The sequence below is a fragment of the Globicephala melas genome, chromosome 2, assembly GCF_963455315.2.
Source record: "Globicephala melas chromosome 2, mGloMel1.2, whole genome shotgun sequence".
NCBI classification, from domain to species: Eukaryota; Metazoa; Chordata; class Mammalia; order Artiodactyla; family Delphinidae; genus Globicephala; species Globicephala melas.
In genome coordinates, this window is record NC_083315.2 from 146,468,128 (window position 1) to 146,491,553 (window position 23,426).

Genomic DNA, 23,426 nt, shown 5'->3' on the forward strand with positions numbered 1-23,426 from the left:
TCCCTTGGTATCCGCAGGGGATTGGTTCCAGGGCCCTGTGCGGATACCAAAATCTGTGTTTGCCCAAGTCCTTTATATAAAATCGCATATTAGTATTTTCCACTGTTAAATGGTATGAGAGCCTTGAGACAGCAAAATACTGGCTAGTGCTATGCTAAATGCAGTAAACTTTGGATTCTTTCAGAGGAAGGGGAAACTGGTGAATGGATGAGTTGAAGCTGAAACAAATGTAATGTGGTAATATCCTGTATAGCCTCAGATGAGCAGCCTGCCAAAACAGAAATAAAGGAGTGTGGGAGGGATTTGAAAACAGCAGTAACAGTGATAAGAGACTGTACGAAGAATTGAGATTTGAAGGCATTGAATCCAGTGCAGAGGAGCTTAGATTTGACGCAGTAGTGAGGTTCATAGCTTAATGAGAGAAGAGAAGGGGTAGGGAGAAGGGAAGCCGCTAATGATTCCCTGTTGGTGATTTTAATGGATTCACTAGCTATACAATCATAAAATACTAAAATTTCAAATACTTCCTAGTAAAATCTTTCCAAAAGGCCTTTGTTGTAGTTCACTTCCTTTTGTCACCTTCTGTAGTTTCTAACAATCATAAAATATCCACAAGAGTGGACTAGTGTAGAGAATTAAGGAGGTTTAGATAATTTGCAAGCTGATTGCGTAGCCCTTGAAGCATGACTTGATTGAAGACACTTTAAGCCTTTCAATGCCGATTTTCTTTTAGCTCTCTCTTCCACAGATTCGACTGAACAGACTATTGACCATCGATACAGATTTGTTGGAGCAACAAGACATTGACCTGAGCCCTGATTTGGCAGCTACTTACGGTCCAACAGAAGAAGCTGCCCAAAAAGTTAAACACTATTACCGCTTTTGGATCCTGCCCCAGCTGTGGATCGGCGTTAACTTTGACAGACTCACACTTTTGGCCCTGTTTGATAGGTGAGAATATAGTGTGATATTAAAGATATATGCAGATTTTATTTTTAAATTGAAATGTATTCAATTACCCATTGAGTATTTGACTTGGTTTCCATGTTGGAAGGTGTTTTCTATTTTGGTTCTCTTGAGATAAAACTTAAGTTAGTAAGGCTCCCAAACATGGACTCTCCTGAATCTATTAAAAGCTTTTTTTGTGGCAATTTTAATATGTTTATTTAAAAAAATGCTTTTATCATTAAGAATCATGCAGCTGTACTTAAAAGCCAGAGAATTTGAGATGTTAATGACCGTAAGGTTATATGTAATATGACTAACTATAAAAGGTATAATAGTAAACAGTATTAGTCAATTATGAACTTGGTGACCAACTGCTGTTTCTAGTTGACATGGAGTAACAAAGACTGGGTTTACTCTTCTACCTGAAACAATGCAAAACATAAAATGCATGAAACAGTGGTTTTCAAGACACTGGAAATAAGACAGAAAAGGACCGTGATTCCTGAGAAATGGGAAGCAAATTATGTGAGCCCACCTTACTGCCTTAAGAGAGTCCCCAGGCTGTGGTACTTAAGTAGAGTCCAGCAGACTTCCTGAGTTGAGGAGATGGAGCTCAGAGTCCAGGGAGACTAGAGCAGCTCAAGTCTGTAGGATAGAACATCAGAGAGAGGATTGCTGCTCAGAGAGATAACCTCAGAGACTTTTCGTGGGTCTCCTCAACTGTTCAGCAGAGTATTGGTAAGAGAATGTATATGAGGAAGCCAGGGTCAGAATGATGTGAAAGAAACAGAGGGACAGTGCCTGGCACACAGGGCTGGGGATAGTGCCTGTCCCCACCCACCATAATAATTAATCCTTTATGATGCATTGTGTAGGGTACTCAGGAAAGTCTTGCCTTAGAAGTGCGGAGTAATTAGCCCTAGCATGAGCACTGCTCCAGACCCACCTAGCAAGTCATAAAAGCAAGACCTGAAAGGATCAAACTGTTCCCAAGTAGCATAACAAAGCTCAACAAGATTTGTAGAAATCCAGAAATTCTCACCACATAAAAAGTTAAGATTCACAATATCTGGCCTCCAGTCGGAGACTACCAAGCATACAGAGAAATGACAATGTGATTTATAATGAGGGAGGTAAGGAAACCAACCTGTAACTGCCACTGATATTAGAATTAGCAAAGACATTAAACAGTTATAAGTGTACTTCGCATGTTAATAAAAATTAAGTAGAGATATGGAAGATATGAAGAAAAAAGACCCAAGTCACACTTAGAGATGAAAACTAAAATGTCTGAGATGAAAAATACAATGGATGAGATTAATTGTAGATTAGACATTACAGAAGAAAATGTAAGTGAAGCTGACAGCATGGTAGTAGAAACTATTGAAAGTAAAACAAAGAAAAAAGAATCATTCTCCTACTCCCATCCGCCAATGAAAAGAATATACAAAATGAAAGTAAACCAAGGGAGACAGGAAGAGAGAAAAAAATTTGAGGAAGTAATGGTGGAAAACTTTCTAAATTTGATGAAAAGTACAAATGTACACATTGAAGAATCTCCATGAACCTCAAGTACAAGAAACATGAAAAAAACTATACCAAGGCACATAATTGCTCAAAACCAGTGATAAAATCTTAAAAACTGCAAGAGAAAAAAAGATGTAGTTTGTACAGAGGAACAAGAATAAGGAAGACATCAGACTTATTGTTGGAAAAAATGCAAATGAGGAGATGATGGAGCCGCATTTTTAAAGTATTGAAAGGAGAAAAAAACTCAATCTGGAATTCTATAGCCAACAAAACTGCAAAAACCAAGATGAAATAAAGACATTTTTGGACTAGGAAAAACTGAAAGAAGTTTTTTCAAGCAGACCCACACTACAAAATATATTACAGGATGTCTTTCAAGCAGAAGGATAGTAATACCAACTGGAAATATGGACCTACCCAAAGAAATAAAAGATCACTGTAAATGGTAAGTAACTACATGAATAAATATGTAAAAATTTTTCTTACTAATTAAATCTCTTTGAGACATAATTGGATGTTTAAACAAAAATAATAATGGGGCTTCCCTGGTGGCGCAGTGGTTGAGAGTCCGCCTGCCGATGCAGGGGACACGGGTTCGTGCCCTGGTCCAGGAAGATCCCACATGCCGTGGAGCAGCTAGGCCCGTGAGCCATGGCCGCTGAGCCTGCGTGTCTGGAGCCTGTGCTCCGCAACGGGAGAGGCCACAACAGTGAGCTGCCCGCATACAGCAAAAAAATTTAAAAATAATAATAATAATGATGATGTATTGTGTGATTTATAAGATAAGTAAAAGTAAATTTCATGACAATAATAGCATAAATGACAGGAAGGGGCATATAAGAGTATACTACTATAAGTTTCTTATACTGTATATGAATTAAATATAAGTTGCTTATACTGTACATATACTTATACTATGTCACTTGAAGTAGACTGTCATAAAACGTATAGTAAAGCAACTACTAAAGTAACAAAAGAAAGAGTTATAACAGGTAAGTTAAAAAAATAAAGGAGATAAAATAGATTCATAAAAATTACTCTCTTAATCTAAAATAAGGCAGAAAAAGAAAGAGATCAAAAACAGATTGACAGAAGATAAATGACAGTATGATAGTTGGAAAAGTCAGAAATTGTCAAATTGGAGGAAAAAAGCAAGACTCAATTCTTTGCTGCCTACAGGAAATGCACTTTAAATATAAAAACAGAAAAGATATACCATGCTAACACTAATCACAGTAAAGCTAGAGTGGCTGAATTAATGTCAGACAAAGTAGATTTCAAAGCAAAGAATATTACCAAGGTAAAAGGAGGTCATTTTATAATGATAAATGGTCAATTAATGCATAGGATTTAACCATCCTAAATGTTTCTACATCTCAAACAGTGCTTTGAAGGAAAAGCTGATAGAAATAGGAGAAATGGATAAATTCACAATTATAGTTGAATTCAACACACCTCTCTCAATAATTGATAGAACAAGTATGTAGAAAATCAACAAAGATATAATTGTCAGCCAACCTAAGTTGATTGACATTTATGGAACACTCCACTCGTAACCACAGAATACACATTTTTTATGTGCACACAGAACATTTACCAAGATAGACCATATTCTGGGCCATAATATAAGGATCAAATTTAGAAGGATTTGAGTCCTATATAGTGTGTTCCTTGACCACGGAGTTAATTATAAATCAGTAACAAAAGAACCTTGGAAAATCCCTAAATATTTGAAAGCTAAATACATCTAAATAATTCATAGATCAAAGGACAAATCAAGAGGGAGATTAGAAAATATTTTGAACTGAATAAAAGTGAAACACAATCAGAATTTTTGTGATGCCACTAACACAGTACTTAGAAGAAGTTATAGCACTGAATAAGAAGAAAAGTCAATTCAATGACTTCACCTTCCCCCTTAGGAAACTAGAAAAAGAAGATCACATTAAGCCTAAGAAAGCAGAAGAAAGAAAATCATAAAGAACAAAGCAGAAATCAGTGAGGACACAGAAGACAGTAGGGAAAAATCAAGGGAACCAAAAAGCTCAATTAAAGTAATATACTTTAGCCAGGTTGATCAGGACAAAAAAAAAAAAAAAGTTACAGATTACCAATATCAGGAATGTGAGCTAGGATATCAGGTAATTTTTTTCTACAGGTAATTCTACAGGTAATAAATGGATAATAAAATATTATGAGCAGCTGTATGTAAATAAATTTGACAGTGGACAAATTTCTTGAGAGATAAAAATTATCAAAGTTCTGAAAGAAATACAATATCTTAATGTTCCTATATCTATTAAATAAATGGGCATTGTAGTTAAACACCTTCCCATAAAGAAAATTCCAGGCCTAGATAGTGCCAAAATAATATCCCGAATCAGTGAAGTGGAGAAAGGATAAGCTTTTCAACAAGTGGTGCTAGAAACATTGGATTTCCATATGCAAAAAAAAAAGAAGAAAAGAAAAAGAAAGAATTTGTTTTATTACCTTGCATCATATTACGAAAGTTAACTCAGAGTGGATCATAGGCCTAAATGTGAAATCTAAAACATAAACTTCAGAAAAAAGCAAAACGTAGGAGAAAAGATTTGTGACCCTGGATTAGGCAGAATTGCACAGATGTGACATCAAAAACAGATCAATGAAAAAACAAATTGATAAATTGGATTCATCAAAATTAAAAACTAACAAAAGCCGAAGGGAGAGCATGTGTTCAGTGACAAGCGACATGGACAGAATGTAGTGTAACAGGGCTGACAGGGATCATTGGATTCGGCAAATCTGGAATTCCACAACTGCCATATGAGAACAAATGAAAATACCAGTGTTTCATTTATTGATTTGAAATTACTATTGAACTTGTTTTAATCTGGGAGAACTATCAAGTGAAATAGTACAGAGATGTTTGTGAATTTTATTTTTTAGGTCAATTGATTATAAGTTGTGCATTGATGTAATATAAAGAAATAAAAATGTTTTTATGATTATGAAAACAATTCTTTATTAAATATGTAGAAAGATTTTAAGACAGAGGCCAGCCCAAATCCTTCCACCCAGAGAGAACCATTATTAGTAGTACCAATTGATATATTGTCTTTTTAAACCTTTATATGTATGTTTCTTAAGTAATAGAACTTGTATCTTCGTATACAGTTTTGTGTCCTCCTTTCTTTGTATAGCAAATGTACTGAGCATGTTCCTGTGTCAGTAAATATTCTTTAAAATCAAGAGTTTTAGCACATACTTAACATTTTGTGAATAAAATATCCCCAAGAAGTGAGATAGATTCTTATTTTTTGGCATGATTTATAAAAGTCATCTTCAGGGACTTCCTTGGTGGTGGAAGACTCCACTCTTCCAATGCAGGGGGTGCAGGTTTGATCTCTGGTCGGAGAACTAAGATCCCATATGCTGTGCAGTGCAGCTAAAAAATAAAATAAATTAAAAAAAATTATCTTCATTGCTGTATGTAGTATGTTGAACATCGTACTGCTTCTTTTACAGTGTCAGTTTAGTAAAATATAGAATTGTCTGAGTAACTTCGATAGAGGCAGCATTGATGGTCTATCACTGCCTTCATTCTCAACATATGTAAGAGCCTGTGTTTAAGTAATTTTAGTAAGATTTCTGATTATTTCAGATGATTTAGATATGGGAAATGAAACCACTTGGTATCAAAATTTGGTTACAAACTTTGTCATATAAATGTTTCCAATTTAATTTTCTAGAAACTCTTTTGAGATTTTGTTTTTCGAACTTGTTTCTTTGTATATTTCCTTTATTTTCCGTTCAGTTATTTGGCAACAAACTTGACAGAGAAGCAGATGATAAGAAGAGTAAAGTTATAACGTAGAAATTGAAACTGTATTATGTATTATAATAAGAAATTCACAGTCTACTGTAGCATGCTTTATTTGCACATGAGAATGTGTGCCAGTTTTCCATCTAAACTGAACATACCTTTTCAGTATGATTCAAAACCTTGTTCAAACCCAGTACTAAAAAAAATCTTAACAAGTATAGTATGAACTTCATATTGATGTCTTCCCTTTTTGCACTCTGATTAATTTCTTGTAATGATGATATACTTACTCATAAATTTTTCTGTCTACAGAAATCGTGAGATCCTGGAAAATGTGTTAGCTGTCATCTTGGCTATTCTTGTGGCTTTTTTGGGATCTATTCTTCTCATACAAGGCTTCTTCAGAGATATCTGGGTCTTCCAGTTCTGCCTGGTGATAGCCAGCTGTCAATATTCACTACTTAAGGTACCAGCATCTCCCTTCTCTTCAGACTTTAGCATCATAGTTATGTTAAAAAGCAGAAGGTTTTGTATCACTCATTGAATTATAGTAAGAATATAATTTTTAGATTTATTTTCCTTGGACGTTTACGTTAAGATTGGGAAAGGAACAAAAGGGACATGTAAACTTTAAAAAATAATGACATATGAATGAAGCTTCCTAAAAACTTTTTTTGTATTAAAATAAAAAAATAAGAATTCGAATTCTTTTTTTCTCTCTCTCTTTTTCTTTTCTTTTTTTGTTTTTTTTGGCCATGCCACATGGCTTTCTGGATATTAGTTCCCCAACCAGGGTTATAACCCAGACCCTGGCAATGGAAGTGTCAGGTCCTAACCACTGGACCGCTAGGGAATTCCCAAGAATTCGAGTTCTTGAAATTCATTTGATAAATTAAAAGAAAATGAAACTGTCCTACTCTCATATTTTAAGTCTTCTATTATGTAGGTGAAATTACTAAGATCCATCATTGGTAGATAGAATAATGGCAAAACTAGCATATACATTCTTTGTGGACACAGAGCAGAAGATCAGTGTCCCTTTGCTTTTGTTTAAATAATGGTTCTAAAATACCAAATGTTATCAATTTTAAGCTTTCCATAAATGGGAGAATCAAATACCAAATTTTTCACTTTCCATGCCACATCAGCGTGCCCTGGTAACATGGACTGTTTTCTTTCCTTTCTTAGCCAGTACTGGTTATTTGCCTGATACATACTCACATGCAGAACCCTCTCCCATCCTGAAGACTATTTGTTTAGTTCTGTTTATACCATCAGCTATCCTTTCTCTTTTCTCTCTCCATTTATAGACATCTGGAGTAAACCACCTTTGTCAACTGCTCCATTTCTTCAAGATCCATCCATACTCTTTTCCTCGTTACAGTATTGAAATTACAGTCTTTGTGGGCTAATAATCTCTAATTGCCAAATCTACGTTCTTAGTCTTCATTCTCTGTGAGTGCTGCATCATTTAAATACCTGTGAATACTTTCTTCCATTTTTGTGTTTTCCTCATTGCCGATCTGTTACTTTATACTACCCTCATGATTATGCTACTTTGCAAGTAACTTTATTTTCCTTTGTTGATGCCTCTTTGTTCTTTTGACTACCTCTTAATTTACAAGAACTCTCTAGGGTTTTATTTGGCCCTCTTTTCAGTTTGTAATTCCTTGCCAGTGAAGTCATCCTCTTTTATTACTTTGTTGCCCCTGCTGTATATGAATTATGTCCAGATTTATGGCACAGTTTTCACCTTTCTTGTAAGGTTTAGTCCTATATATCTGACAGGCAGCTGGGCACATTCTGAAAATGGCACATCATCATCTTCTGATATTTTCCTTTCCCAGTTCCTTTGCTTTTTCTTTTTTTTAACACCTTTTTTGGAGTATAATTCCTTTACAGTGTTGTGTTAGTTTCTGCTGTATAACAAAGTGAATCAGCTATACGCATATGTACATACCTTCCATCGTGCGTCTCCCTCCCATCCTCCTTATGCCACCCCTCTAGGTGGTCGCAAAGCACCGAGCTGATCTCCCTGTGCCATGCAGCTGCTTCCCACTAGCTATCTATTTTACATTTGGTAGTGTATATATGTCCATGCCACTCTCTGACTTCGTCCCAGCTTACCCTTCCCCCTCCTCGTGTCCTCAAGTCCATTCTCTACATCTGCGTCTTTATTCCTGTCCTGTCCCTAGGTTCCTCAGAAACTTTTTTTTTTTTTTTTACATTCCATGTATATGTGTTAGCATATGATATTTGTTTTTCTCTTTCTGACTTACTTCACTCTGTATGACAGACTCTAGGTCCATCCACCTCACTACAAATAACTCAATTTTGTTTCTTTTTATGGCTGAGTAATATTCCATTGTATATATGTGCCACATCTTCTTTATCCATTCATCTCTTGATGGACACTTAGGTTGCTTCCATGTTCTGGCTATTGTAAATAGTGCTGCAATGAACATTGTGGTACATGACTCTTTTTGAATTATGGTTTTCTCAGGGTATATGCCCAGTAGTAGGATTGCTGGGTCATATGGTAGTTCTATTTTTAGTTTTATAAGGAACCTCCATACTGTTCTCCACAGTGGCTGTATCAGTTTACATTCCCACCAACAGTGCAGGAGGGTTCCCTTTTCCCCTCACCCTCTCCAGCATTTATCGTTTGTAGATTTTTTGATGATGGCCGATGCAAATGCAAAGGATTAATCTCCAAAATATACAAGCAGCTCATGCAGCTCAATATCAAAAAAACAATCCAATCCAAAAATGGGCAGAAGACCTAAATAGACATTTCTCCAAAGAAGATATACAGATTGCCAACAAACACATGAAAGGATGCTCAACATCACTAATCATTAGAGAAATGCAAATCAAAACTACAATGAGGTTATCACATTGATAGGCATATACTGAAGAATCCTTGCATTCCTGGAAAAACCCCACTTGATTATGGTGTATGGTCCTTTTAATGTGCTGTTGGATTCTGTTTGCTAGTATTTTGCTGAGGATATTTGTATCTGTGTTCATCAGAGATATTAGCCTGTAGTTTTCTTTTTTTGTGACACCTTTGTCTGGTTTTGGTATCAGGGTGATGGTGGCCTCATAAAATGAGTTTGGGAGTGTTCCTCCCTCTGCTATATTTTGGAAGAATTTGAGAAGGATAGGTGTTAGCTCTTCTCTAAATGTTTGATAGAATTCGCCTGTGAAGCCATCTGGTCCTGGGCTTCTGTTTGTTGGAAGATTTTTAATCACAGTTTCAATTTCAGTGCTTTTGATTGGTCTGCTTATATTTTCTGTTTCTTCCTGGTTCAGTCTCAGAATGTTGTGCTTTTCTAAGAATTTGTCCATTTCTTCCAGGTTGTCCATTTTATTGGCATAGAGTTGTTTGTAGTAATCTCTCATGATCCTTTGTATTTCTGCAGTGTCAGTTGTTACTTCTCCTATTTCATTTCAAATTCTATTGATTTCAGTCTTCTGCCTTTTTTTCTTGTTGAGTCTGGCTAATGGTTTACCAATTTTGTTTATCTTTTCAACAAACCACCTTTTAGTTTTATTGATCTTTGCTATTGTTTCCTTCATTTCTTTTCCATTTATTTCTCATCTGATCTTTATGATTTCTTTCCTTCTGCTAAATTTGGGGTGTTTTTGTTCTTTCTGTAATTGCTTCAGGTGTAAGTTTAGGTTGTTTATTTGAGGTGTTTCTTGTTTCTTGAGGTAGGATTGTATCGCTATAAACTTTCCTCTTAGAACTGCTTTTGCTGCATCCCATAGGTTTTGGGTCATCATGTTTTCATTGTCACTTGTTTCTAGGTATTTTTTGATTTCCTCTTTGATTTCTTCAGTGATCTCTTGGTTATTTAGTGCTGTATTGTTTAGCCTCCACCTGTTTGTGTTGTTTACAGTTTTTTTCCTGTAATTGATATCTAGTCTCATAACATTGTGGTTGGAAAAGATACTTGATATAATTTCAATTTGCTTAAATTTACCAAGGCTTGATTTGTGATCCAAGATATGGTCTATCCTGGAGAATGTTCCATGAGCACTTGAGAAGAAAGTGTATTCTGTTGTTTTTTTTGGATGGAATGTCCTATAAATATCAATTAAGTCCATCTTGTTTAATGTGTCATTTAAAGCCTGTGTTTCGTTATTTATTTTCATTTTGGATGATCTGGCCATTGGTGAAAGTGGGGTGTTAAAGTCTCCTCCAATTATTGTGTTACTGTCAATTTTTCCTTTTATAGCTGTTAGCATTTGCCTTATGTATTGCAGTGCTCCTATGTTGGGTGCCTAAATATTTACACTTGTTATATCTTCTCCTTTGATTGATCCCTTGATCATTATGTAGTGTCCTTCTTTGTCTCTTGTAATAGTCCTTATTTTAAAGTCTGTTTTGTCTGAAATGGGAATTGCTGCTCCAGCTTTGTTTTGATTTCCATTTGCATGGAATATCTTTTTCCATCCCCTCACTTTCAGTCTGTATGTGTCCCTAGGTCTGAAGTGAGTCTCTTGTAGACAGCATATGTACGGGTCTTGTTTTTGTATCCATTCAGCCAGGCTATGTCTTTGTTTGGAGCATTTAATCCATTTACATTTAAGGTAATTACCGATATGTATGTTCCTATTATCATTTTCTTAATTGTTTTGGGTTTGTTTTTGTAGGTCTTTTCCTTCTGTTGTTTTCCTGCCTAGAGAAGTTCCTTTAGCATTTGTTGTAAAGCTGGTTTGGTGGTGCTGAATTCTCTTAACTTTTGCTTACCTGTAAAGGATTTAATTTCTCAAACGAGTCTGAATGAGATCCTTCCTGGGTAGAGTAATCTTGGTTGTAGGTTTTTCCCTCTCATCACTTTAAATATGTCTTGCCACTTCCTTCTGGCTTGCAGAGTTTCTGCTGAAAAATCAGTTGTTGACCTTATGGGGATTCCCTTGTATGTTTTTTGTTGTTTTTCCCTTGCTGCTTTAATATTATTTCTTTGTATTTAATTTTTGATAGTTTGATTAATATGTGTCTCAGCGTGTTTCTCTTTGGGTTTATCTTGTATGGGACTCTCCTTGTTTGCTGGACTTGATTGACTCTTTCCTTTCCCATGTTATCGAAGTTTTCAACTATAATCTCTTCACATATTTTCTCAGACACTTTCTTTTTCTCTTCTTCTTCTGGGACCCCTATAATGCGAATGTTCGTGCGTTTAATGCTGTCCCATGGGTCTCTGAGACTGTCCTCAATTCTTTTCCTTCTTTTTTCTTTATTCTGCTCCCTGGCAGTTATTTCCACCATTTTATCTTCCAACTCACTTATGCTTTCTTCTGCCTCAGTTATTCTGTTATTGGTTCCTTCTAGAGTATTTTTAATTTCAGTAATTGTGTTGTTCATCACTGTTTGTTTGCTCTTTAGTTCTTCTAATCCTTGTTAAATGTTTCTTGTATTTTCTCCATTCTGTTTCCGAGATTTTGGATCATCTTTACTATCATTACTCTGAATTCTTTTTCACGTACGTTACCTATTTCATCTTCATTTACTTGGCCTTGTAGGTTTTTACGTTGCTCCTTCATCTGTAACATATTTTTTGTTGTTGTTGTTGTTGTTGTTGGGTGGTGCTGTATTCCTGTCTTACTGGTTGTTTGGCCTGAGACATCCAGCACTGGAGTTTGCAGGCAGTTGGCTAGAGCTGCGTCTCGATGCTGAGATGAGGACCTCTGGGAGACCTCACTCCGATTGATATTCCCTGGGGTCTGAGGTTCTCTGTTAGTGTGGTTTGGACTCAGAGCTCCCACCACAAGAGCTTGGACCCAACGTCTGGCCTGGGAGCCAAGATCCTGCAAAATTTGTGGCGTGGTAAAAAAAAGAGATAAAAAACAGGAAGAAAGAAAGAAAAAAAAGGATCAGTACAATATCAAAGAATAAAAAACAAAATAAAATTAGAACGTTAAAAAATATATTAGGAAAAATAAAAGTATAATTGAAACAACTGCAACAGGGTAAAATAAAACCACAGCAGAAAAAAAGGGTGGAGGGTACAAGTGAAAAGGAGAGATCACTAACAAAGGATAAAGAATAAAATAAAATTAGGAAAATAAAAGATTTATTAGGAAAAATTAAAAAATCAACAACAATGAATCAACAAGGTAAAACAGAACCCTAATCTAAAAGAGGAAAAAAGAAAAGAAAAAAAAAAGCCTTGTCTATGGGGGTGGAGTTTAGTTGGGGGGTGGAACTTAGGCAGGGGTTGGGTTTAGGGTGGGGTGGGACATAGGCGGTTGGGGGAGATGATGTTTGAGCGTGGGGCGGGGCCTAGGCAGGGTGACGTTCAAGTGTGGGGCGGGGCCGCTGCTTAGCACCTGGCAGAAGGGGAGAGGCAGCATGTGGAAAGGACAGCTTCTGGAGAGTGGAGTTCCGGAGTTTGGAGGTAGGGCCCTGAGTGAGCGTGTGTGGGTGGGGTTTAGGCCCAGCTCGATGGAGGGGGTCTCCGAGTATAGAGGTGGGGCACTGGGTGGGGGTGTTGGTGTGGGGCTTGGGCTCTGAATGGCAGGAGGGAGGCTCTGAGGGCAGAGGATTAGGTCCTGGAGCCCAACAGGCTTCCCAGTGCCTAAGTGGACAGGGAAAGCACTGGCCCCGTTCCCTTCTGTTCCTTCGTGTACCTCCCCCACCATCTCTCCCAGGGTCTCCCCCATTGCTGCTGGACCCCTAACTGTGGGTGTGTCCTGCTGGGTGTAGGAACTCCTTACCTCCCCCAGACACCCCTCAGGGGTGCCAGTCCCAGAGGTCTGGCCTTTACTTTTGCTCCCCCTTCCCTCCCTCCCACTCCCTCAGGACCCACATGGCTGGAGGGGGCCTAGGTGGGCAGAGGATCAGGCCCGGCATCTCAACAGGTTTCTGGGGGTCCAAGTAGGCAGGGGAAAGCTGGCCATGCTCCCTTTTGATCCTCTGCCCTCCCAATGGTTCCCCAGTTTCCCCCTTTGGGCCTGGGATCCCTTCCCCTCCCCCAGCCACCCCTCAGGGGTGCCAGCCCCACCCTACCTCTACTTCTTCTCCCCCTTCACTCCCCCCACGTGCCACGTCCTACCCGGTCACTTGGGGTTCCTTCCATCCCCTTAGGTGCCCTCCCCCGTGGGTGCCTGGCAGGTGCCCAGTTCTGAGGAGACGAGAATTCCGCTTCCTCCTAGTACGCCCTCTTGACTCTGCTCCAGTTCCTTTGCTTTTGATAGTTGTATACCAACCCAGATCTTAGAGCCTCTGCTCCTTCTTCTTCACCTCTAATGACAGTGACTAAGTCCTTCTGATTAAATTTGGTGATTCTGTGTTACAATTTCTGGCCTTTCTTCTTGCTTTTCATTTCAGTTCCCCTTAATCCATCCCTTTATTGCCCCAAGCCATTTAAATTCATTCCCTGGATCCAATGTCCCTTATCCTGTTAATTTTGTCCACTGCTTAATATGGTTAGATATGGAAAAGGCAAAGGATGACTGAGATTTTTAAAACTATTTCAGATTTTTAAAATCCAGTTGACTAGAAGAATAGTAATATCATAAACAGAAATAAGAAAGGCGGGAACAGAGCTTTAGGAGGATAGATGTTCGAATTGAAAGAGTTTAAAGATTGTCTGGTCTCGTATCCAGCCAGGGGCCACATGCCAAACTCAGTGAGTTTAGTCCAATGTAGACTTGTAGGATGGTGATAGACCATCCTAGTGAAACTGTTTGGTATGCTATTGAAAATGAACAGCAACTTTGGAGAAAAGTCATGATTTGGGAGGTAGCTGCACTATACATTTTGAACATTTTTATGGAAAGTTGTTAAAGTCTCTTAGAAGGATACAGCTTAACTAATTTGATGAGTTTGATGTGAAAATGTAGAGAATATATTTAACACAACTACCATTGAATTGTTTAGTAAGTTTGGAATTTGTGGGCAGAACTGGAATCCTTCTTTTAAGCTAACCCATATTTTGTGCATTTCCTGAATGGAGTGATGTTGCCGTGAGAAAGCATTCTACCTAAACTGTACTTAGGTGTTGGAATGAGCCAAGTAGTGGGATGGATCTGTCTGCTATATGCCACTTCAGAAACATTAAGCTAGATGCAGATTATTAATTAATCATAGTCAGTGTAAGAGTTAGGAAAGATTTGAGATGTTTTAATATCAGTGACCTCAGTATCTGGAGCTGATGTTTTGTCTTCTGTTGATGTTTCAACAGAATTAATGTAGGTCATTTCTTAGCTATGGGATATTTACTTGAAATTATTTTGGGCATTTTGGAAGTTAATGTAAAATTACCAGGTCTTCAGTAGTATAATCTGTCTGTTTCTTTTTTAGAGTGTCCAACCAGATTCTTCTTCTCCCAGACATGTAAGTCACTCTAATACACCTGTAACTTGTGTTTCCTTAACATTCCTCAAAGCCTTTTTTTGGTCATATGTCAGACTGAACTAAGATTTATGTTATTATTTTCTCACTGGCAGTAGAAAGTGCCTGATGGTGCATTTGTTCTTTTTAGCCTCCTTTAATCTAGAGCAGTTCCTCAGTATTTGTCTCACACAATATTGACATTTTTAATGGGTACAGGCCAGTAATTTTGTAGACAGACAATCTTCAATTTGACTTTGTCTGATATTTCTTCTTTATTAGATACAGGCTGTGCTTTTTTGGTAGGAATATTACAAAAATGCTGTGTTCTTCCTAACTCATCATATCCAGACGCACATAATGTCAATTTATACTTTTACTGGTGATGTTAACTTTGATTTTTTGGCTAAGGGTAGTGTATGCAGTGTTTTTGAAACACTGCAATGTTAACATTTTGGGCTGGATAATTCTTTGTTGAAAGTTGGGGGTGGGGAGGATCTGTCCTGTGCATTGTAGGCTGTTTAGCATTATCTCTGACTTCTACCCATTAGATGCCAATAGCACCCTCACCCCAACTGTGACAACCACAATGTCTTCAGACATTGCCATATGTTCCCTGGGGGGCAAGGGGTTCTCCCTTGAGAACCAATACTCTACTGAAATGTTACCATTTTTCTCTTGTAGTTAATAAGTATATCATAGGAGATACTTTGAGATTGTGTATATGTCCTGTTGCCCTGCAAACCTCTGCCCAGTTGTTTTTAGTATCTATTGATGTTTCTTGCCTGAATCAGTTATCATTTGATGGTTGCCAAATAGTGATTTTTTTAGTTCCATCAGACCTTCTACATTTATAAGTTGACTTTTTACTGTAAGAACTTTCCCTTTTTGTTTGTATTGGTGTGGATTCATGGATTCTTATTTTATTAAATGGACAGTAATGTTACTATCATTATTTTGATGCTCAAATTGTTCCTGATTTGGCCATTGGGAGCCCATCAAGCTGCCTTCTGTGTCCTTTTGACATACCTTCATCATTTTAAAAGTACTTTCTTCCTTTTGGGCACAATTATTTGTTCCAAGCTCATCTTATACGTTCCCGACCCTAGCCTGAAACCAGCCTTTTCTCTGTGGATCCTTAGTTCTTTTTAGTGGATAATGTTATTTATAAACTAAGAGCTGGATGCTAGTAATCTTTATTACTAGAGTGTCATTGCTTCTAGGTCCTCTCAGTGGATAAAGCTAGAAAAATACATGTATACACTTAACATACACACATACATGTATATACACGCATTTATTCTTATACCTATCTATTTATATGCATATTAAAAATACTGAGTTCATACTGAGACTTAATTTCAATCAATTATCATGGGGTTTATTCTGTTCTTCCTCCTATCCTTATTTGTAATTCCCTTCTGCCACAGTCAGAAATCTGGCCTCCATATGGAAGCATTTTGAATCCTTAGAATATAAGCCATCAAAGATCTCAGTAGCTAGTTGTGACACTTCAAATTAAATAAACTGACTTCTTTTTTAATATCATTTTCAGGGTCATAATCGTATCATTGCCTACAGTAGACCAGTTTATTTCTGTTTGTGTTGTGGTCTTATTTGGCTCTTGGATTATGGTAGTAGAAACCTTACTACAACCAAGTTCAAATTATACGGAATAACTTTCACCAATCCGCTGGTGCTTGTATCAGCCAGGGATTTAGTTATAGGTGAGTCATCTTTAAAGTATCTTAGATCTTAATGTTAATTTATTTGTATACAAACCATTCACTGATAAATAGATCAATTATATAGATAAAAATAGTTTTACTGGGTTTATTTTGCTGTTTATTGCCATCCTCTCAGTGAGGAACAAAACTATAGGGCTGTTAGGAATGAAAAAAGCTAATGATGAACAAATATTATGGTAATTCTTCTGTTGTTGAAGCAGATGGAATGAAAGATTTCCTTTGGATCTCAGGTTCCTATTATGTGAAAACAGTTGAATTAATTTTAAAAGCTGTTGTTTATAGTTGGAAAGATTATTTAATATTCAGGCAGTTATCTAGAGAGAAATAATTTAAAATGGTATATTTTAAGAAATTTGGTTTGTAGTTTTAAGCAACTTTAAGAAACTAGCGTAGTAATTTATATTAATTTTGGGTTTCTTTTTATCATTTATTTTATGATCTTAGATGAACAAAAGGATGGATGTGATATACTGTTTTTAACTTGCTTTTCTTTCCTTCTATAGTGTTTACACTCTGTTTCCCAATAGTATTTTTCATTGGTCTCCTGCCTCAGGTGAATACATTTGTAATGTACCTTTGTGAACAATTGGATATCCATATCTTTGGTGGTAATGGTGAGTATTTCTTTATAAAAATTACAGTTTACAGTATTACTTTTACAGATCACTAAGTAATAAACTGAACATTAAATTACTTTTCCGGTTTTTATTTTAGAATTGTAATTAGAAAGAAAAAGGCACTTATTTAATAATTACAGACAGAACAGGAATTAATTTGTAGATAGGAAAAAATAGTCAAGGCTGCTACTTTAGGGAAAGATCCAGGGATAATGGAGTTGATTTGTAAGTGGTAAAATACTGTCATCTTAAAGTAAAAGTTATAGTGAGTTTACATGGAACCTGAATAGACTTAACGAAATATTTATAGAAGATCAAATAGATTGCGCTCTGATACATGGCATTATATTTAGATTTTGAACTAGTGTATGCATTTGATAGTCTATATATTTGGTTTCAGAGCTTTATTTTATCTTTAGAATGGGAACACCAAAACCAGAATGCTTTTAGTAAAAGCATTTTACTGAATAAAATTTTTAGAAATATCTCTGTTTTTAGAGTAGGATATGTGGATATGAATTGATATTCTTAGAAATGTATTCCCTGTTACATGTACATTTTATTTTCAAAATAAGTAAGACTATACCAAAATTACCCTGGAATAATGTTTTACAGAACTTGAAAATTACACTTTGGGCAGCCACCATGGTTAAAATATACCCTTATTTATAAAGTTTAACCATCTAACATCTTATTGAAAGATGAGTGTACAACTATAGAAAAAAATATGAAAGGGAAAGAAATGACTGAACTTTATAGTTTATTTCTATCTATACTTCACATTTGCAGTCCACATCTTCCAAGTATATGCATTGAAATTATCTCTACTGATAAAATGTTGATATTATGGTTTAAATTTTAAATAGAAGCTAAGCTTCTTCTATGTCACTATGTATCTAGAGCATTTTTATTGTTTTGAAAATTTGAAGGGGTGTGAATTAAGACTGGGCTGGGCTTCAGTATAGCTTAATGGGTAGAAAACAATTTCAGTATTTAGGGGACTATTATAGGTGCTATATTAATCTAAATACTATGCAGAAGGTTTAGTGTAGGTAATTTATAATAGTGGGCTTTGTCATAATTTACAAACTTGTGCAAGGTGTTAGGTTTTTAATATCTCCTAAAGAAAAATTTTTCTTGTAGAGTTCTTTTATGGTCACCATATAAAATTACTATTAAAGTCTGTTATCTTAGCCATCCTCTATTCCTTATTATTAGTAATCCCATTAGATCTATTTTTTTTGTTATTGTTAGCAGTTAGATCATTACTCTTTTGTGAGAATTGATTAACACATGGGAATATACATTTATTTCTGTGGGTAACACAAGTTCTGTTTACATAGACAGTCTACATAATACATTTCTAGCTTCTTTTCAGGCTCTGCAAGCTTCGTTTTCCCATACTTTTATAAATAATAAGATATATTCTTGAAGCATAATATAGGTACAGTTTTTTTCTGCTGTAGATAAATGTTTATTACTTCCAAGGGGAATATATTTTACCTTGTATCAGAAATTGTTGATAGTAAACCTTTGTCATTTCAATTTTTTTTTATATAAATTTATTTATTTTATTTTTGGCTGCGCTGGGTCTTCGTTGCTGCGCGCGGGCTTTCTCTAGTTGTGGTGAGCGGGGGCTACTTTTCGTTGTGGTGCGCGTGCTTCTCATTGCGGTGGCTTCTCTTGTTGTGGAGCATGGGCTCTAGGCACATGGGCTTCAGTAGTTGTGGCACGCGGGCTCAGTAGTTGTGGCTCGCGGGCTCTAGAGCGCAGGCTCAGTAGTTGTGGCACATGGGCTTAGTTGCTCCGTGGCATGTGGGGTCTTCCCGAACCAAGGCTCGAACCCGTGTCTGCTGCATTGGCAGGCGGAATCTTAACCACTGTGCCACCAGGAAAGTCCTCAGAATTTTTTGAAAGGATAGGATGAAGAAACTGAAGTTTTATAAATCAAACAAGTAGATATTTAGTTATAGTTAATAGCATACCATTTTAAATACTTTTCAGCGACCTTTTAAAGTATGTTTTCTCCATAAATGTTTATAAATGTTGATTTCATTTTCCCTTTCCTGTCTAGCCACTACAAGCCTGCTTGCAGCACTTTACAGTTTCATCTGTAGCATTGTGGCAGTAGCCTTACTATACGGATTGTGTTACGGCGCCTTAAAGGTGAGCAATACATGTAGTATGTTGTGTCTTTAAGGCTACTTTTCTATATTAAGATTGTTTTAAATTAACTAATGAGTTTTTTCCTGGTATCTCTTCAGCATTAATTTTCATGGTCTTCCTATGTTGAGCATTATTCTTATTCTTATTTAGTTTGAATTTGAAAGCAATTTCATAGTTAATCATTACTAAAGGAAAATCCTTTTCCATGTAGTAATCATAGGTTAATATTAGAAACAGATTAGTAAAAACTCGGCTGGTCTGGGATAGAGGTGGGCATAGTAATAACAGAATATGAAATTAATTTTAGGTTTCTACTTAAGAATATATGTAACTACTCTTCACATCAAGATTTTTTAAAACTTAGGAGAAGTTGTTCAAGGACTGCAATTTAAAATACAGTCTAGCAAAAATTAACACACTGAAATTTAATGTCATTATTGGTTTAGAAGAATCTGGACGAGCCTTATTAGTTCCATCTTAAAACAATTGTCACCAAATTATAACTGTAAAAATTTTAGATTTCTCATAAACAGCTCTCAGCTCCTGGTATTTTATTTGTTTATGATTAATACAAGATAATCAGAGAACGATGGGGTTGAAAGGGCTATGAAAAGTGACTCATAGCATCCTTCCGTACTTCACTTATTCAGTAGCATTTACTGTGCTTACTGTGTGCCTAGTTCTGCTTTTAATTTGCCTATATGTTAACTGTGATTAACAAGTCAGTCGATGCTCTTAATAGAGGGTGATGAAGGCTGTGAAAACAGAGTGTTACAGGTATACGAATTAAGATATTACCCTGTTCAGCCTAAAGGGATTAAAGATGATTTTCCTAGGGGGTGGTTTTTTAACCAAAATTTGAAGAACAATAGGAAATAGCTAGTTGAAACAAGGGATGAAGAGCCATGGAGTTGTAAAGAAAGTGTGTTATGTACAGGAAACAGCAAATAATTTGGAATTGCTGGAAATTTGGGTACATGAGGAAAGATGGCCTACAGTAAGGCTGGAAAGGTAAGCAACGGCTGGATTATGAAATATCTTTTATCCTGAACGTATTGGGTGGAGATGGAAGACCACCAAATATTCGAGGTAAGGCAAGGAAATGATCAGTGTTGCATTTTAGAAAGATTACTTGGTCCCCAGTGTGAAGGAGACTGAAATATAAGCAGGAAGTATCAGAAGTAGGGTGACTCTTGTGCTGCCGTCTTAATTATAAGGGACTTAATGAAAATTGGATTCAGTGAATATATTTGGGAACTCTGTGGATGAAAAGAGCCAGAGTAGGATCCAGGATGACTTCTGGGTAGGGGCTGGCTTGAACATCTGGTTAGATGGTGATATTAATGCACATGATTGGAAATCTTTGAGTTTACTGGGGAAGGTGATTGTTTACATTTGGACACTTTTATTTGTTGGCATTAATGGGGTATCCAGAGATACATAGTGGGTAGTTATTTGCAGTAATGATGAAGAGATTTAGAATTCATCAACAAAGTATAAGAAAAAGACTGCTAGCCTGGGTTGGCAGGATGCAGATAGAACACTGGGAAATGCCAATATTTAAGCAGTAGATGGAACAGAATCCAACAAAGGAAACTTCAGAAGCAATACAGTGTGAAAAAAAATTTATTGAATTTGGCAGTTAATAGGATATTGGTGACTTTAACAAAACAGCTTTTTTGGTGTTTTGGCTGAGGAAGCTAGATTAATATAAGTTTAGGTCTGTATAGATATTAAGGAAACGTATTCTACTCTCTCTAGAATATAGTCGGGAAACCTGTGCACACGATGAGGATTGTTTTCTGGGTTTTGTTTTTTAAAAAAGATCTGAGCCTTGATTGCATTTAAAATGGGAGATGGAAAATTGATCAGAGAGGGAGATACTTGATGACATTAAGCCCAGGAAGGAACTGGAGGTAATGAGATCCAAATCCAAGCTTCTCCCAGCTACACTACCTATAAACCATCCTGGTATAAAGGTTTTAGATCTATGTTTGGAGAACATGTTTTGGAAAGTGGGTCATTATTTGAAAGTTGCAGTCATAGAAGTTAACAATGCAGTAAGTTTTCTAATTTTCTAAAGGCCTATTTAACTATAATTACATAGCAGAAGAGCAGCAATTGTAAAACTGCCAGCTAGAAACTTGTGTCCTAAGACAGGCAGGGGGATATGTTTTTATTTTCCTTCCTTCTTGGCCATGGCATTTACATTAGACTATTTTAGTTTTAGGCATTCCCCATTGTAATAGAATAAATGTGCAGATGTACTTATATAAATGAGCAAAGACTATGTGCAGAGATTTCATCATAGCAGTGTTTGTAACAGCAAAAACTGTAAACGACCTAGTATTTGTTGTTTGTGACTGTTTAAATCAAATATGGTATAGCCTTACACTGGAATACTATACAGTCACGAAAAAGAATAAAAACAGACTTTAAAATTATTTATGTATCTATCTATCCTATTTATTTATTTATTTGGCTGCACTGGGTCTTAGTTGTGGCACACGGGATCTTCATTGCTGCATGTAGGATCTTCATTGTGGCATGCAGGATCTTTTAATTGCAGCATGTGAACTCCTAGTTCAGTCCTAGACTAGTCAGAGTCTTAGCCACTGGACCACCAGGAAAGTCCCAAAACAGATTTTTTATCAAGCTGTATTGAAATGTAATTGACAAAAATGTAAGATATTTAAAGTGTACAGCATGAGGATTTGATATACGTATACATTGTGAAAGGATTCCTCCTGACAAGCTAACACATTTATCACCTCACATATTTACCTTTTTTTTTGGTGAGCACATTTAAATTCTACTCTTAGCAAATTTCAGTTCTACAATTCAGTGTTATCAACTATAGTCACTGTGTTACATATTAGCTCCTCAGAACTTATTCATCTTTTAAAAAAAATTTCTAAGTTTATTATTTTAATTTTTATTGAGGTATAATTGACATATACATTATATTAGTTTCAGCTAATGATTCAATATTTGTATATATTGCAAGACGAGCACCACAATAAATCCAGTTAACAGTTGTCACCATACATAGTTACAAATATTTTTTCTTGTGTTGAGAACTTTTAAGATGTGTTCTCTTAGCACCTTTTAAATATGCATACATTATTATTAACTGTAGTCACTGTGCTGTACGTGACCTCCCCAGAACTTATTTATCTTAAAACCGGAAGTTTGGGACTTCCCTGGTGGTCCCGTGGGTAAGACTCCACGCTCCCAATGCAGGGAACCCGGGTTCGATTCCTGGTCAGTGAACTAGATCCCACGTGCTGCAACTAAAAAAAGATCCCGCATGCTGCAACTAAGACCCGATGCAGCCAAATAAATAAATAAATAAATATTAAACAGAACTGGAAGTTTGTGCCTTTTGACCCTCTTTACCCATTTGCCCATGCCGTACCTAAACTTTATCTTATAACTGAAAGTTTGTACCCTTTTACCAACCTTTCCCTGTTTCCCCCACCTCCCAGTCCCTGACAACCACTTTTCTATTCTCTGTTTTTATGAGTTTGACGTTTCCCCCCCACATATAAGTGATAACGTGCAGTATTTGTCATTCTGTCTGGCTTATTTTACTTAGCATAATGCCCTCCAGTTTCATCCATGTTGTTGCAGGTGACAAAATTTCCTTTTTTTAAGCTTGAATAATATTCCTCTGTGTGTGTGTGTGTGTGTGTGTGTGTGTGTGTGTGTGTGTGTGTTTTAATATAAAGGAAGACAGTATGCCAAAAAATAGATGTTTCCTTTGTGCCTTTTTTAAAAAAAGCACACCTGATGGCTTGTGCATACATAGAGCATTTATGGAAGAATACACAAGAAATTGACGATAGAAGTTACTTCTGGACAGTTAGGCTCATTGGGGAACACTATTGCATGCCTTTAGGTATGGTTTAATTTTTTTATCTATTCACTAATGTAGACTTTTACATCTGTTATTTCTGCTTTATTTGTGTTTACGTTTTGTTTTTCCTTGAACTTTAAAGCTTATTAAAAGTTAACATTATTCCTCTAAGACAACTTTAGTACCTCCTGTTTTTTATGTATATACTTTCTAGATGCTTACATATTATTAAGAGATCGCCAGAATTTGGGCCATTATGTAATGAAGTGAAAACGTTCAGACCCAATACAGTGTGTAGAACAAATCCGTCTTTTAATCATTGTATTGCATATTATTCTAAATTATTAATGTAAATAAAATAAGTCATTTTGAGACCAATTTAAGGATTTCTTTTTTTGTCTAAGAGCAA

At 36.3% G+C, this 23,426-nt stretch overlaps 1 protein-coding gene across 5 annotated transcripts in view; it reads left to right on the forward strand.

The window, feature by feature from the left end:
• Positions 1-23,426, forward strand: part of PCNX1 (pecanex 1) — a 171,062-nt gene that overhangs the window by 90,114 nt on the left and 57,522 nt on the right. For 3 of the 5 annotated variants that reach the window (XM_030831549.2, XM_030831548.3, XM_030831552.2), the window contains 6 exons: positions 734-951; positions 6,596-6,749; positions 14,598-14,630; positions 16,183-16,354; positions 16,879-16,989; positions 19,067-19,158. In XM_030831549.2, coding sequence (XP_030687409.1) covers positions 734-951; positions 6,596-6,749; positions 14,598-14,630; positions 16,183-16,354; positions 16,879-16,989; positions 19,067-19,158 — 780 coding nt within the window. The remainder of the gene's footprint in view (positions 1-733; positions 952-6,595; positions 6,750-14,597; positions 14,631-16,182; positions 16,355-16,878; positions 16,990-19,066; positions 19,159-23,426) is intronic. The other 2 variants (XM_030831550.3, XM_030831553.2) reach the window with 1 other exon arrangement.